The sequence below is a fragment of the Haplochromis burtoni genome, unplaced genomic scaffold (genome assembly GCF_018398535.1).
Source record: "Haplochromis burtoni strain Fernald_Lab_line unplaced genomic scaffold, NCSU_Asbu1 Contig_55, whole genome shotgun sequence".
Taxonomy (NCBI): Eukaryota; Metazoa; Chordata; class Actinopteri; order Cichliformes; family Cichlidae; genus Haplochromis; species Haplochromis burtoni.
This window is the reverse complement of record NW_024582416.1, coordinates 652,263-668,306: the sequence shown is the minus strand read 5'-3', so window position 1 is coordinate 668,306 and position 16,044 is coordinate 652,263. Positions and strand designations below refer to the sequence as shown.

At 44.4% G+C, this 16,044-nt stretch overlaps 1 protein-coding gene across 2 annotated transcripts; it reads right to left on the bottom strand.

Moving 5' to 3' along the window:
* Window positions 1–1,681: 1,681 nt before the first annotated feature.
* LOC102298713 (CD109 antigen) lies at window positions 1,682–15,760 on the bottom strand. Of its 2 annotated transcripts, XM_014333600.2 has the most exons (32): window positions 15,565–15,760; window positions 15,278–15,432; window positions 15,165–15,193; window positions 14,834–15,067; window positions 14,610–14,732; window positions 14,481–14,520; window positions 13,625–13,706; window positions 13,443–13,533; window positions 13,206–13,329; window positions 13,017–13,126; window positions 12,749–12,940; window positions 12,406–12,507; window positions 12,263–12,325; window positions 10,179–10,349; window positions 9,933–10,085; window positions 9,192–9,258; window positions 9,023–9,107; window positions 7,264–7,381; window positions 7,014–7,127; window positions 6,599–6,817; window positions 6,329–6,470; window positions 5,715–5,891; window positions 5,485–5,566; window positions 5,151–5,382; window positions 4,873–5,044; window positions 4,570–4,760; window positions 4,265–4,414; window positions 4,113–4,178; window positions 3,534–3,670; window positions 2,930–3,086; window positions 2,614–2,716; window positions 1,682–2,542 (listed from the first exon to the last, which is right to left on the bottom strand). In XM_014333600.2, the coding sequence occupies exons 1-32, from the start codon at window positions 15,642–15,644 to the stop codon at window positions 2,355–2,357; spliced, it is 4,149 nt and encodes a 1,382-aa protein (XP_014189086.1). In that variant the 5' UTR covers window positions 15,645–15,760; the 3' UTR covers window positions 1,682–2,354. The 2 variants fall into 2 exon arrangements, with proteins under 2 accessions (XP_014189086.1, XP_042076706.1); XM_042220772.1 differs by having other exon boundaries at window positions 9,933–10,349.
* Between the last annotated feature and the right edge of the window lie 284 nt (window positions 15,761–16,044).

The following is a 16,044-nucleotide window of genomic DNA, read 5'->3' as shown; positions in this document are numbered from 1 at the left end:
GCTGCTGAGTATACAAAGCAACATGGTTACTGCACTTAAATGTGTGTATCCCTGTCATCTAACTTTTCCACTTTGATGGGAGAGTTTGATCAATTTCATCAAGCGACAGATTTCAGTGAAACAAAAAAGATTCATGTGCAAAAAATCTGTCGCTGATCGGAGCTACACTCAGCTTCTGTCCAGCAGCAGCTGCATTAGCTCCCATCAGGAGATGGAGCTCATAAATAACCATCTCCTTCACTGAGTTTAACCCATCTGCATCTAGGCGCGTAGCCAGCGTTATACCTCTGTACAGCCACACTGAGGAGAAGGAATCAGCACGAATCTGATTTATGAGTCTGGGGCTCGATGTTGACCTGGGTATGATAAGACCAAAATATGGATTCCAGAAACTTCTGCAAAAGCAGACAGGAGGGATTTCAGGGGGAAAGGTGTGCTTTTTAATCTTCTGCTTCTGCTCACAACCAGGTGTGGGGAAATTCTCCTAAAGCTATAAATCCTCTTAGCTCTCTCCCATACCAAGTGCTTCTTTCCTCGCAGCTAATGTAAAACCAAATGCTTTGCTGATCCTAAGCTGTCTGTCAGTTAAGGACATTAGGCACTCGTCAGGCCTGACGCATAGTACGTGCATGACATCATGGGCACCGCATGCGCTCCCGACGCTGTTTTCATAGCATGACCCACGACACAGCAGGGTCAGCGAGGGTCATTTACTACGACCTTTATGTGTGTGGAGTTTTCCCAGGCACGGTTAAAACATGCAGTAAAAAATGTATTAACAAGAAGTTATTAAAATGGCAGCTTTTTCATTTCAATGCATCAACATTTCATCCTGTAACTTTGTTAAAATGCTCACGGGTGCATTTATTGTAAGCAGAGGAGTTTTATATCTAATATCACCTCTCTGTATCATGAGAACTGCTGACTTTATTGGCAATATTAAATGTTAAAGAAACAAGACAAATGTAGCTTTTATGGCTCCAGCCTGAACTTTGAGACCATCTTTATTATGATACCAAGACTGCCATCTAGTGTTTGACATTCACAACTGCAGCTTTGGAGCTTTTTATGGAACAGCTTTCAGGTTAACGTGATGGTAACTGGTGAGGTTTACGTAAGTTTAGGTTAAACTGCTGAAAGCTCCTGGTGTGCTGCCACACTTCAGTAATTTTGGATTATATTATGACTAAAAACAGCAACATATGTGAGCATTAGGGGGAGGAGCCGGTGGGATAAGCACAAGAGCGTGCAGACACTGAGGATATGTAATGTACTGCACAAAAATGGAACGACAGGAGCTTTACCTTTAGCTTGGGAGGAATTAAGGCAAGGAAAGAATTTATGAGATGTTCTCACAGGCTGCACAGCCAACAGCTGAAGGTCCAGATGTGAGTCAGTTTCCTTTTTGTGGGACATCTAATGTTCTGCTTTCCATGTCTGCTTTTACTTATGAACCGAAAAGCTTCATTGTCCCTGGAGGGAAACCACTTTGCCAATGAGCCTTTCAAAAAACATTTTACATAAAAACCAGACGTGCATTTCTATTAAAATGCAAAAAACAACGATAGCTTATTAAAAGAAAGAACAAGTCACCAAGTGTGAGGTCAAAGGTCATGTTCAGCTTCAGATTTTATGCAATCCAGTAAGTGTTAAAGTGGTGTGAATTATTGCCACTATAAAACAGATAAGCAGAAAGTTTATTAGAGAGTTTATGCAAACTTAAACATGAATTTGTTCTGAGATACAGTAACAATTATTTTAATGATTCCATCAGTAACGTCAAACCTGGTTACTTCCCCCTTTTCAGTGTATCTGCAAACGCCGTGAGGTGAGTTCTGCTTCACTCCAGCAGGTTATTCAACTGAATACCAACAGGGATTAAAAACATTAAAGCTACAAGTCAGACACTTGCTGGAAGTCTGCAGAGCTGTACAATAATCCTTTTTAGCATTTATATGACTCTGGGCAGCTCAGTACATCTGCATTTCCTGCCAACAGAGACACAACAGGGCATGTGTGCAAATGAGGGAAAACGTCACCTTAATTTTTCTGTTTGCTACTATCGGCTACAGCGCTCCTTCATTTAATGGTTCATTTTTCTCAACTTATGGAATCATAGTAGCTTTAAAGAAGCTTTAAATGGAAATGCATCTGTTTTAGATAGTATGTGTTAGATAAAAAGAAATGTAACACCAGTCATTTCATATTCACATCTTTACAAAAAAGAAGACATTGTTAACAGCAGAGAGCACTAAACAAAGGAACAGTCCACTGGATAGAATGAGGCCAAAATGAGTTTTGTATAAAAGACACATATATATCCAGTACATATGAATGTGTGCCTCCAAGTCCATCTAACCGACTAAAACAAGAAAAACAGTGAGTCCGAGAAACAGGCAGCTGAAGCTGTAGGCAGCCATCGACTGAGCGGACATGGTGATGGTGATTCCAGGCCTGCAGAGATCACAGTTTGCACCACAGAAGAAGCAGGAGTCCATGCCGAGCAGACCTCGCGAATTGTACGTGCTCATCGCGTTTCTCGCTGAAATTAAAAATACAACCATTCACATTATATATATTTTTAAAAATGACACTATTCACAGTCGTACTCACTTGGCTCATAGTAGTCGTAAACGCGTGCCACAGCGTCGTGCACGCGGGCCACTTTGTAGTTTCTGACGAGGGGAAGGTTGATACAAACCTCTGACTTGTTGAGCTGCAAATGACACCAGAATAATGTCACTACGCACGTGATGTAATCGGATTCCTGCTATTTTATCAACATGCATTTTCATTTAATGTAGGAAACCAGTGCTGGTGAAGCATTGCAGGGCAAATGAAAAGGGGTTAATATCACACCCAAATAATACGCATAGAGCGGGTTTTAAAGCTTCACGCTGATTGCCGTTAGGCTGCTTCAAACACTTACTGAATCCAGGTACAGGATGACTTTCTCAGGTGCCGTCTCCACCTTCCTGATAACAGCTGATTGGACAGCAGCCTCAGGAGAGAGTGTGAACCCGCTGAGCAGGCCTACATCCAATATAACCATACCTGTGTGAGGTATCAGCTGACTGTCCTTTAATCTGGAGAGGACAACATTTTCAGAGTGTTTAACATGCATAGTAACCAAATGATGATAAACCTTTTTGTCTGCGTAGGTTCTCAGTCATCCAGCTCATAGTAATGGATGTTTCACCTCAAAACGTCTTCAAGAAACTTGATTTTGTTTTCAAGCTCCTTGGATAAATCATCTTCTTTTACCCGCTCCCTTTAGGGGTCGCCACAGCAGATCATCGGCCTCCATCTCCCCCTGTCCCAGCATCCTCCCCCGTCACACTAACCCTCTGCATGGTCTCCTCTGCACGTGTCCAAACCATCTCAGCTGTGCCTTTCTGACTTTAACTCAGAAGAGCAAAATCCGATCTGTCCCTCTGATCTACTCATTTCTAATCCATCCTTTCAGGCTGGGTTAACCAAATAAAGATAAATACAGTACATAGAAACGCACTGTCCATGTGTGAACCGCTCACCTTGTGCATACAGACAACATCATGTGATTGCGGTCGCTGCCATCAGCAGCATCGATGCGTAATGAGAAAGCTTCGTCCGCAGCTTGCTGGTGGTTCTCTGCAAAAGTTTCCCTCTCCAAGTGGTAAAAGACGTTCAGCTGTAGTCATGGAAACAGTTACAAATGTTTGATTATCGATTAAAAGCTGAAGTATACAGTTAAAAGAAAACACACGTCTCATACAAAAACTAACAGCACAACGGAGAGATTAACCTTTCACCTCAGTTCTCCTCTCAGCGATTTTATCTGCAGTGCAGACAGATGCTGTCTGACGTCAATTGCTTGGGATCCATTATGATGCAGCATTTTCATTTATGATGCACAACGTTGTGCTAAGAGAAGCTATCGCGCACAGCTGCTGCTGCAATTTATGCTGCTCGCGCGCTGGTGGTTAAACCGTCTGTCGAGCTCAACACGATGGAGGAAACATTCCTGATGTGTAAGGGCGAGTTCCAGTTTCTCATCAAATCTGTACCTTACAAATAATTCCTGAAATGGAACCACGGCGGTACACAGAAACAGAGAAGCCGTACAACTGCACCTGAAATGTGGCAAAGCCTCTGCCTTCCATGGATATTTTTAGATGCAGATCGTTTTCAGCAGGAATCTAAGAAACATGAAATGAAAATTGGAGATTAAATAAATTTCAGTTACTGTACATATCAACCATCTAACGCCAGGTAACGGATGCACCTCTTGACTTTGATATGTTCGATAGTTGGTGGCGTTGATTCGAAACAGTGATGAAGATTCTGGAGAAGACACACTGACCATGAGGTTGATGGCATTGGCGCCGCTGAACGCTGCGTAGGAAGCCAGAGCCTGGAGAGCTACTACTGTGTCCTGAGGAAGGGAACAGAAGATGCAGCCATCGTGGATAAACATCGACTTTAGGGGCAGAATGTGGGAATATTTGTGAGAATCCATGGCGGAGCTGAAATATGCTGTATATCTGTACACAGGTGAGAATCAGTAAGAGGAAAAGAGGTTTGTCTCACCTGTGTTGTTCCGTAGCCTCCTAGATGGTTTCTCTGTGTGCTTAACCACTTCATTTGTGTAATGCCATCAAAGAGTGAGCCACGGTTGATGTGAGCTAGCAGCACATACGAGGCCATCTCGATCTGTGCTGAGGGCAGCTTCTGGTTACGTGACCTCGGGCCTGCAGACGAACTCCACATCATCACTCCATCTAAGAGAATAACCACAGGCTAACTGACACAGCCACTGTATAAGTCGGTAAGTAAAGGATGGGATGTTGCTGTTTTTATAAAAGCTTCAGATAGAAAAAAAGGCTGAGTCACCGATGTAGTCCGCTCTCTTGCCGAGTTGAGTCAGTGCGGTGAAAGAGACGGGACTGTTGACCAAAGCTAAAGCGTAAGCCGTCAGACACAGGCTGTAGTTACTGATCACTTCACTGGACACTTTGTCCTCCAGGTACTTTCTGGCCAGAGACACACTGGCTTCGTGTATCTCCTTCATACAGAGAAACCAATACAGTATTATTAGCATTCGCAGACATCCTGTCCATTTAAGTATCAGCTTCTAGAAAGCTTAAAAATAGATTTCTGCCCTAACTCACTGTGTAGATTTCATCCTGCATAAGTGCAATCAGGACATAAGCCGTCAGCGCCACCGGGCCCTTATCCAGCCCTCCCTGCATCTCGGTGTGGATCAGTCTGCCCACCTCACTGAACTCTCCTTGGGGGCCCTGGCGTTTTAAGAGCCAAGACACAGCCCTGTCCAGGACGCTCTGGTCTATCTTCACGTAGGGCTGAGCCTGGAGGAAGCAGCGCAGCACAAAGGCCGTCAGCCTGGATCCAGAGAAAGAAGAGAGGAGAGAGAAGAAGGAGCATCAGAAAATTTGCGATTTTAGAGAAAACATTTATGAAACTAGACCACACGGGTGACCTTACCATGTGCTGCCAGAGGTGTCGCTGTTTCCAAAAGCACTGAAGGAACCGTCTTCTCTCTGGTAGGACAACTGTTTCTGATAACCTTACAGCAAAAAAGCAAAAAGGCTTGTGACAAACCCCTTAATGGGCTCAGAGAACCTTCAATTTAACACTCAGAAGACGTTCTTATATATTGTGATAACTAGTTCTCCAGGTCAGTGATCTTTATGAGTGACCGAGGTCCATCTAACCTTCCATCATGTAAGCTAGAGCCTTTCTCCTGAGCTCTTGGTCATCCTGGTTTGAAGTGTCCAGGTACTGGATAACATATACACTTGGAGCAAAGTGGATCATGTTCTGTTCCCCACATCCAAGCGGCAGCTGAACCAGTGAACCCAAGTTGTTGATGGACAAAGCCAGGATATCGCCTGCGAGAAGCAGCAGGACAGAGGATGGAAAGATTTAACGCATGAACAACATGTTTGTTTTTGAGCAATTTGAGCTGGAAGGTGAGACCGGAATGGGAACAGAAAGTGTCTCTTTCACCAGACGAGTGTTCAAATAAGGTAACTTTTGAATGGAATATAAAGAGTATTTTTTTAAATGGGCACCTTGAAAGTCGGGGAAGTGGCTTAAATGACACGTTACAGAAGGATGATAAAAAAACAGCCTCACTGAGCAGGAAGCCGCAGTTCTGCAAGATGAAACGTTTATCCTGCAGCTGACTATCAAGACAAGCGCCAAACCTGAAATCTATAGCTGAGGAAAATCCCGACGCTTGCTTTTCTGCTATGATACATGCCTAAATGACTCAAAGTAAACAAACTGCATGCACAAACAGTAAGAGGACAAACGGCAGACTTACCAGCCAGTACCACACGGGCCCTCTGACTACCGGGCACCACATTTGGGGGGAAGGAGAAGGAGAGGGCTGTGGATTTGTTCCGTTTCTCCGGTTCCATCTCCAGGAACAGCGTCTGAGAGAAGTACTGTTCAACTCCCTCGGGCTTCAGGAACAAGCATTTCAATGTTATGATAGGAATAACTGTGCCGCATAAGTTCAAAAGCACATCTTGTAGCGACATCGTGTTGCAGGCACCGTCCTATGCTCAGACATCTCCTTGCTTTATCATACCTTCACCATCACTCTCCAAACAAGACTGTCTGAGGCCTCTGCAGACACGGCATCCACAGATATCTCCACCTCACCCAGAGCCAAAGGCCTCACAGGGAACAGAGCTGAAGCAGAGCCGTGACTCTCCACGGTGACTTTCTGAGCATTGATAACAGATGCATCTTTTCGGTGTGTCAGAACAAACTCAAAGGACTTGCTCTGTGCTAGCAGCACGATGACCTACATATGCAGAGAAACGTATGACAGCAAAGCGCAATCTTTAAAAACAGGGAAAATATGCCGTGCCAGAAATGATGGAAGTGAGCAATAATTCATGCAAAAGGGAGAGACTCGGATCTCTGTCGATAGATGTCAGATTATTTACCAAACTCAGCCTTATTCAGCTACAATGTACCACAAAGTGCGTCCTACATACATCCATCTCCTGCTCCAAATGGTTGATGATCTTCACTTCCAACACAATCTCCTCTCCTCTGATGAGGAGTGATGGGGCGCCCAGAGACAAGGAAAAATCTTTGGAGACAGTCAGCTGTCGATGAAACAACATAAGCGAGAGTTATTAAGAAGGTCGGGGAAGATAACTCCTCAGCATCTCAGTTCGTAAAACTCCTCGTTCGTAAAAGAAGGAAACACGAATACCAGAAATGTGAAGAGTGTTTCGTTACCTTTTGCAGCACAGGAGTGAAGACCAAGCCCAGGTTCTCCGACATCACCAGTGCTAAAGCTCCCATAGCAGTAATGCCATCTGGAACGAGTATTTTCTCACTTGTCCAAGTCCGATTGCTGAGAGAAAGGAAAAAGCAGCAATATTCAGTGAACTACAGGGAGTGCAGAATTATTAGGCAAGTTGTATTTTTGAGGAATAATTTTATTATTGAACAACAACCATGTTCTCAATGAACCCAAAAAACTCATTAATATCAAAGCTGAATGTTTTTGGAAGTAGTTTTTAGTTTGTTTTTAGTTTTAGCTATTTTAGGGGGATATCTGTGTGTGCAGGTGACTATTACTGTGCATAATTATTAGGCAACTTAACAAAAAACAAATATATACCCATTTCAATTATTTATTTTTACCAGTGAAACCAATATAACATCTCCACATTCACAAATATACATTTCTGACATTCAAAAACAAAACAAAAACAAATCAGCGACCAATATAGCCACCTTTCTTTGCAAGGACACTCAAAAGCCTGCCATCCATGGATTCTGTCAGTGTTTTGATCTGTTCACCATCAACATTGCGTGCAGCAGCAACCACAGCCTCCCAGACACTGTTCAGAGAGGTGTACTGTTTTCCCTCCTTGTAAATCTCACATTTGATGATGGACCACAGGTTCTCAATGGGGTTCAGATCAGGTGAACAAGGAGGCCATGTCATTAGTTTTTCTTCTTTTATACCCTTTCTTGCCAGCCACGCTGTGGAGTACTTGGACGCGTGTGATGGAGCATTGTCCTGCATGAAAATCATGTTTTTCTTGAAGGATGCAGACTTCTTCCTGTACCACTGCTTGAAGAAGGTGTCTTCCAGAAACTGGCAGTAGGACTGGGAGTTGAGCTTGACTCCATCCTCAACCCGAAAAGGCCCCACAAGCTCATCTTTGATGATACCAGCCCAAACCAGTACTCCACCTCCACCTTGCTGGCGTCTGAGTCGGACTGGAGCTCTCTGCCCTTTACCAATCCAGCCACGGGCCCATCCATCTGGCCCATCAAGACTCACTCTCATTTCATCAGTCCATAAAACCTTAGAAAAACCAGTCTTGAGATATTTCTTGGCCCAGTCTTGACGTTTCAGCTTGTGTGTCTTGTTCAGTGGTGGTCGTCTTTCAGCCTTTCTTACCTTGGCCATGTCTCTGAGTATTGCACACCTTGTGCTTTTGGGCACTCCAGTGATGTTGCAGCTCTGAAATATGGCCAAACTGGTGGCAAGTGGCATCTTGGCAGCTGCACGCTTGACTTTTCTCAGTTCATGGGCAGTTATTTTGCACCTTGGTTTTTCCACACGCTTCTTGCGACCCTGTTGACTATTTTGAATGAAACGCTTGATTGTTCGATGATCACGCTTCAGAAGCTTTGCAATTTTGAGACTGCTGCATCCCTCTGCAAGATATCTCACTATTTTTGACTTTTCTGAGCCTGTCAAGTCCTTCTTTTGACCCATTTTGCCAAAGGAAAGGACGTTGCCTAATAATTATGCACACCTGATATAGGGTGTTGATGTCATTAGACCACACCCCTTCTCATTACAGAGATGCACATCACCTAATATGCTTAATTGGTAGTAGGCTTTCGAGCCTATACAGCTTGGAGTAAGACAACATGCATGAAGAGGATGATGTGGACAAAATACTCATTTGCCTAATAATTCTGCACTCCCTGTAGTGGATCAGATGAATCACCTTCCCCTCTCAGCCCTTACCTAACGTTAGTGTTCAACCACAGCAAAGCTTCAGCACCATCCATCCAGTGGTGCCAGTCCTTGTGCACCTCTGGGGCATGTCCTTCTGAAAGCCATGAGATTGTATTTATAGCACTGAAGATGCAAAGTCAAGTCAGTATCGTAACTACAAAAAAAACAGCCGTTTTACCATTTTTAGGTCCAGGCTGGTTTTTCCTGTATAATCTCGTATTGGTCAGGATCTGAAGATCACAGTCCTGTGGTGGGACAGGAAGAGGAAAAATGGGTAACAGTGAATCTGTTTGGGCGAGAACGTTTTTAAATGGATCGTTGTCAGATCACCACATGAGTTAGAAGTCAGGTGTGACGTAAAGTCTAAGCGTCTTTATAGGAATCTGAGGCGATCGCAGTTTTTAAATGATCTATTCTACCACACACACACACTCACACCTACACTCTCACACACACTCACACCTACACTCTCACACACACTCACACCTACACTCTCTCTCACACACACACACTCTACAGACTGTCAGAGCTTTGGAGGTGAGAAAAGGTGACACTTGGTTTCCTCTATTGCAGCGATCCTTAAGCCTCAGGTCCTGAATCCAGAGCACTGAGGTTACCAGCTCTTAGAAACAGGAGTCACCTCCTAACAAAGCAGACAGATATGTTATATCTGGACGAGCCGGTTTAGTGATCACTTTTTCAATTTCCGTGCAGTATCTAACTGGGAACAGTGTGCCGGGGGACTGGGGTGACTGGGGTGACTGGGAGAACAATATGAAGGAAATCCTGCGGTATCTAAAACAGGTGACTTTCTGACGAAGGTTCGCAGGAGCTCATGTTTCACAGATAAATTTTAAGCTTTTGTCTGCAGACATAATCAGCATTTATACAGAAGGAAGCATGGTTACTGCGGTCATACCCCTTCCTCTTTAAAGTTCAGATCGGGCTGCAGGGCGTCATCGTGTGTCCCCGTTACCGTGACTGCCAGCTGAGACCTGGATTCAAGACCGGTCACAGTCAGCGATACCTGCTCACCTGGCTGGGCGCTTTCACTGCTCCACTTTAATGACACCTGAGGGGAGCACGCACACAGAGTACGGCACAGGATGAAGAGGATTACTGTTGGGAATTCATTAGAGCAATATAATAAAACGAGATCCTGTACATAGCTGTCTCGACTGATGGATATTTGTGCTGCGTCGCTGATGATCTCGCCGTCAGACAGGATGCAGTAAACTGTGACACAGGCCGCAGGGGCCCAGGACAGCGCTGGGGTCAGAGAGAAGGACGAGGAGTTTTGGGTCCCAGCAGCTACCACCTGGCCTTTAGAGCTCACCTACAAAATACAGTGGGGCAAAAAAGTATTTAGTCAGCCACCGATTGTGCAAGTTCCCCCACCTAAAATGATGACAGAGGTCAGTAATTTGCACCAGAGGTACACTTCAACTGTGAGAGACAGAATGTGAAAAAAAAATCCATGAATCCACATGGTAGGATTTGTAAAGAATTTATTCGTAAATCAGGGTGGAAAATAAGTATTTGGTCAATAACAAAAATACAACTCAATACTTTGTAACATAACCTTTGTTGGCAATAACAGAGGTCAAACGTTTACTATAGGTCTTTACCAGGTTTGCACACACAGTAGCTGGTATTTTGGCCCATTCCTCCATGCAGATCTTCTCAAGAGCAGTGATGTTTTGGGGCTGTCGCCGAGCAACACGGACTTTCAACTCCCGCCACAGATTTTCTATGGGGTTGAGGTCTGGAGACTGGCTAGGCCACTCCAGGACTTTCAAATGCTTCTTACGGAGCCACTCCTTTGTTGCCCGGGCGGTGTGTTTTGGATCATTGTCATGTTGGAAGACCCAGCCTCGTTTCATCTTCAAAGTTCTCACTGATGGAAGGAGGTTTTGGCTCAAAATCTCACGATACATGGCCCCATTCATTCTGTCCTTAACACGGATCAGTCGTCCTGTCCCCTTGGCAGAAAAACAGCCCCATAGCATGATGTTTCCACCCCCATGCTTCACAGTAGGTATGGTGTTCTTGGGATGCAACTCAGTATTCTTCTTCCTCCAAACACGACGAGTTGAGTTTATACCAAAAAGTTCTACTTTGGTTTCATCTGACCACATGACATTCTCCCAATCCTCTGCTGTATCATCCATGTGCTCTCTGGCAAACTTCAGACGGGCCTGGACATGCACTGGCTTCAGCAGCGGAACACGTCTGGCACTGCGGGATTTGATTCCCTGCCGTTGTAGTGTGTTACTGATGGTGACCTTTGTTACTTTGGTCCCAGCTCTCTGCAGGTCATTCACCAGGTCCCCCCGTGTGGTTCTGGGATCTTTGCTCACCGTTCTCATGATCATTTTGACCCCACGGGATGAGATCTTGCGTGGAGCCCCAGATCGAGGGAGATTATCAGTGGTCTTGTATGTCTTCCATTTTCTGATGATTGCTCCCACAGTTGATTTTTTCACACCAAGCTGCTTGCCTATTGTAGATTCACTCTTCCCAGTCTGGTGCAGGTCTACAATACTTTTCCTGGTGTCCTTCGAAAGCTCTTTGGTCTTGGCCATGGCGGAGTTTGGAGTCTGACTGTTTGAGGCTGTGGACAGGTGTCTTTTATACAGATGATGAGTTCAAACAGGTGCCATTCATACAGGTAACGAGTGGGGGACAGAAAAGCTTCTTACAGAAGACGTTACAGGTCTGTGAGAGCCAGAGATTTTCCTTGTTTGAGGTGACCAAATACTTATTTTCCACCCTAATTTACGAATAAATTCTTTACAAATCCTACCATGTGAATTCATGGATTTTTTTTTTCACATTCTGTCTCTCACAGTTGAAGTGTACCTCTGGTGCAAATTACTGACCTCTGTCATCATTTTAAGTGGGGGAACTTGCACAATCGGTGGCTGACTAAATACTTTTTTGCCTCACTGTACATACATTACTAAATCATTGTTGGGTTGAAGAAGTGTCACGGACAGGTGCACAACTACCGGTAACAGTGTTTAAACACACACATAGTACTCTGCATTAATGAGTAATTGTGTGTAACACAAAAAAGCCACAGAAATGATTTACAGTTAGAAGCTTAGACACTTATGTGCTGGCCACTGTAAGATTTTCTTGCAATTCATAAGATTAATTTTACTTTACAATATGTTGCATTTTGTCCTTAATGCAGAAAAGACGCAGAAAATCAAATGCACACACTGTGTATTTAACCAAACATACCACAAAGTGAAGCTTGGTCAGGTTAAAGGTGCTCTCTACATTTATCTGCAGAGGCAAGCCAATCTGGAAATTAAATAAATATAGTTACATTTTGGATACATGCAGCTGTGATATATTAAAAATATTAACTTTGTATATAATACCTGTGCAGATGTGTTGCCGGGGGCGATCTGAACATACGAGTCGCTCGGAGAGGAGAAGTTGTTGGAAATCTTCAGAGTCTCCTCACTGGACTGAAATCTGGCCTAAAAATCAGTATTTATAGCAGTAAGATAAAGAAAACGTGCACTTATGAACTGATGTTCTCCATCTTTCTTTGTTCTTCTGAAAACATAACACATCAGAGGTCGCGTTTTTAATTTAAGTCCTTTCTCTTAAATTTAATGTCATCTTTTACGCTACTGAAACTCTTACAAGCAACAAAAGTACAGAACTGTGATTGTTCTGCAAGTCCACCTTTGCGTGTTGGAGAATTACATTACTGACCTGAATAAAGAGCGTCACAACTTGAGCCTGTAATTTAAACCTGATGCGGACGTCCCCGTCCTCAGACACAGGAAGTATCAGAGCTGTGGGTTCTGCGTTTTTCACAGACGTTATCTGATTGATTTGAACCACAGCAGAGTGCTTTAGATCCACTGAGCTGAGCGGCTTCCTGTCGTATCTTGAGATCCTGAGCTGTGAAACAGAGGAGGCACTAATACTGTGTCCAAAAGGCTCTGACATGTGAGTTATGATAATAATAATAACTCACGTTTGTAGAGAAGTGTAACGACGGCTTTAGCATGGGTGGAAAATCGTGGAATGTGAGCTGGAATACATTCTGCATCAGGTGGACTTTCACGGTTTTGTTCACTTTAAACCCTTAACAAAGAACATTATGTTGTTTGGTGAAGTTAAAGTTATACTTGCAGCAACGCTGGTTTATTAAAATGCGTCATACCTGTGGTGCTGTCGTTAACAGAGACAGTAACGTGCACAGTGGGACGACCGTCACTGCTAACTGATGAAGTATGCAGAGCCTGGAGTTGATCATTGCTGAAGAAAAACTGTGTTGATCCGTAGAACTGAAAGCGAAGGTTAAAAATGACAGATAGTGTCTCTTATAGTTTCTATTGCTGTTTCAGTTTATGATTAAAGATATGAAAAACTGAAGAAACGGGGACATGGAGAGCTTCACCTCTTTAGTTTGCATAGCAGAGGTCGTGTTGCTCATAGCAGACTCCAGAGAAACAACTAATGTTCCACCTAAGGGTCGTCCACCAGGGTACCTAAATGGAAAAACACACTAATGCTGCTTCACTTGCTTCACTTATATGTATGAAAATATGTTATTGGCTGAAATGATCCAGATGAGCTCACAGTGCTCTCACTGATCCTGAGACGTCATCTCCAGCAAGGATGTGTGACGGCGTCTTGATCAGAACGTCAAAGTGTGGGCGCTCTGTGAGACAGGATGGTCATTTTGGTAGATCTCAGTTTAATCCTAGTTTCGATACCAAGAACAAAGCACTGCAGAAGTGGACGCTGGGAAAATTACAAGCTGACCTGAGATTCAACAAGAAGATTAGAAGATCCGTCAAAACAAAAATGTCAGCGAGTGGTGTGACAGGAAGATCGCCAAAGGGAACAGACGTTGCCATTTGGGAACTGTGACTTTAAGTCATTTAGAAAATGTAGAGCTGAAGTACGTGGCGATTCTACAGCACGGGTGTCAAATTTAAAGCCTGGGGGCCAGAATCGGCCTGTCGAAGACTACAGTTGACCCGACAGGATGGAAAATATGAAAGAGGGCATCAATTTAAGCCCAAAGAATCAGGCTGACAGATTTCCTTCATTTACTACAGCAGCATGTAGTTGAAACTGCATGTCTTTTTTTCCTATATCAAAATGTTTCAGGGATCAAATGTGCAGTCAAACTTCTTTACACCGACAGAAAGGGGAGTTTCACTGGTCCGACCCACTTCAGGGGCTGTTTGTGGCTCACAATGCAAAATGAGTTTGACATTCCCGTTTTAGAGGGAAAGTCAAGGCATCGCAAAAGGATTTGGATAAATCCTAGGCATTAAATGTAATAGGAATCCATCCAGCTGTTGTCAGAATGATTCACTCTGAACCACTGATGTTGTTCAGGTCAACCAGTGCCGTCTATCCTCAAACTGACCAATCGAACATAAACCATCACTGTTATTTTGGAATAAATCGATATGCACGTTACCATGAAGCTCCACAACAAACTGCTTCTCGTCAGTCACACCCTGCATGTAAGAAGAGGGAAGCTCGGATGAGAAGATATTCCTTCTTATTCCATCACAGCATGCAGAGGGGAAAACAACAACAACCCTACATTCACAGTAGCTGCGATCGCCCAGCGTCCAAGAGCAGCCGTCTGGGACAAAGGGAATTCTCGCAACACGATTCCCAGATTGGGCGTGGACTCCCACCTGTCAACGATATTCCCACTGGGATCCTGCATGTAAGAAAGGAATATCAGTCAAGGTCCCAGTGAGCAATGAAAAAAGAACAGAGTTCCTGTGGCTTTGTTCTTTCACACAGACAATAGAGACGCACCCGTACAGAGAGATCCACTCTGTCCTTGTATGGATGGTTATCCAGCTGAACACACACGGCTCTGACTTTGACTGCGTCCCCTGGATGGTAGCGGGATCTGTCAGTTTGGATAAAGGTGGACACATTCCTGGGACTGAAGGTTAGGGTGGTGGTGTTGGTGAAAATGACACTGTTTCCTTTGTAGCCCCGCACCGTCAGGTTTAAGAGGGAATTCTGGGTTAAGGAGTCAGGAATCTGGAGCGATGACATAAGTGTTAACACTGTGATCCCAGTCAGAAAGACTTTTTTTCCCCCCTCTACTGCCGTGAGAAGAAATAAAAACTATACTTACAGGAGGAAGCGTGAGGACACTCGTCAAACCTTTAAAACAGAATGACCTTTTAACCCTCCCGAAAGTTAAAAGAAACTAATTCAAGCTTGAATCGGCTTGTGGATGCACATCACCTTCTTGGAAGTCTTCGGTCAGCGATACTTTGGTGCTTCCACGTCCCAATTCAGCTGTCACCGTGCCCGGGAAGTCTCCGAACACGGTGATGGCCAGAGGAGTCGGCGTGCCAGCGTGCACCACCTCTGGACCTGAGACCAGATACAACGTAGCACTGGCACAGAGGAAAGAAAGGTGCGTTACTGACGAACGGAGGTGGTTGTGCGCCATCAATTCATTCACGAATGCAGGCGTTCTCGTTCAGGAAACGAATGCGACTCCCTTCATACCAAATTCCACCACTTACCTGGATGAATTCTGCGTCCAACCAGAAACGGCAAAACTCACAACTTTGAAACAAACAGCTAGGGTCCAGATCGCGTTCATGTTCACAGTCACGCTTCGAATGTTTGCTTCTGACCCCAAACTGACAGCAAACGCGTCACTTTACCTGTACCTGAGTGACCAAGCTCCTCCTCCTGTCCTCCTGCCAGGGCCCCAGGGAGCTCCTCTCACACGCATAGGAAGATTAGCAAGCATATCACACGCAGCACACAAAGCATAGCAGGAGGGTGTGCACACACTCGACACCTTTGCCTGGGGAAAGACCAGCATCATTTGTCCGTGGAGACAATTCCAATCCACTTCCAAAGCCCGGAGAGACACACCGAGGTGTTATTGTATCCATAACAAGGAGAGATCATCTTAAATGTCACAAGGAACAGAAAACTGCATGTGTATTAGACACAAAACGACCATATTATTTGAAAACGGAGACCACCAATCA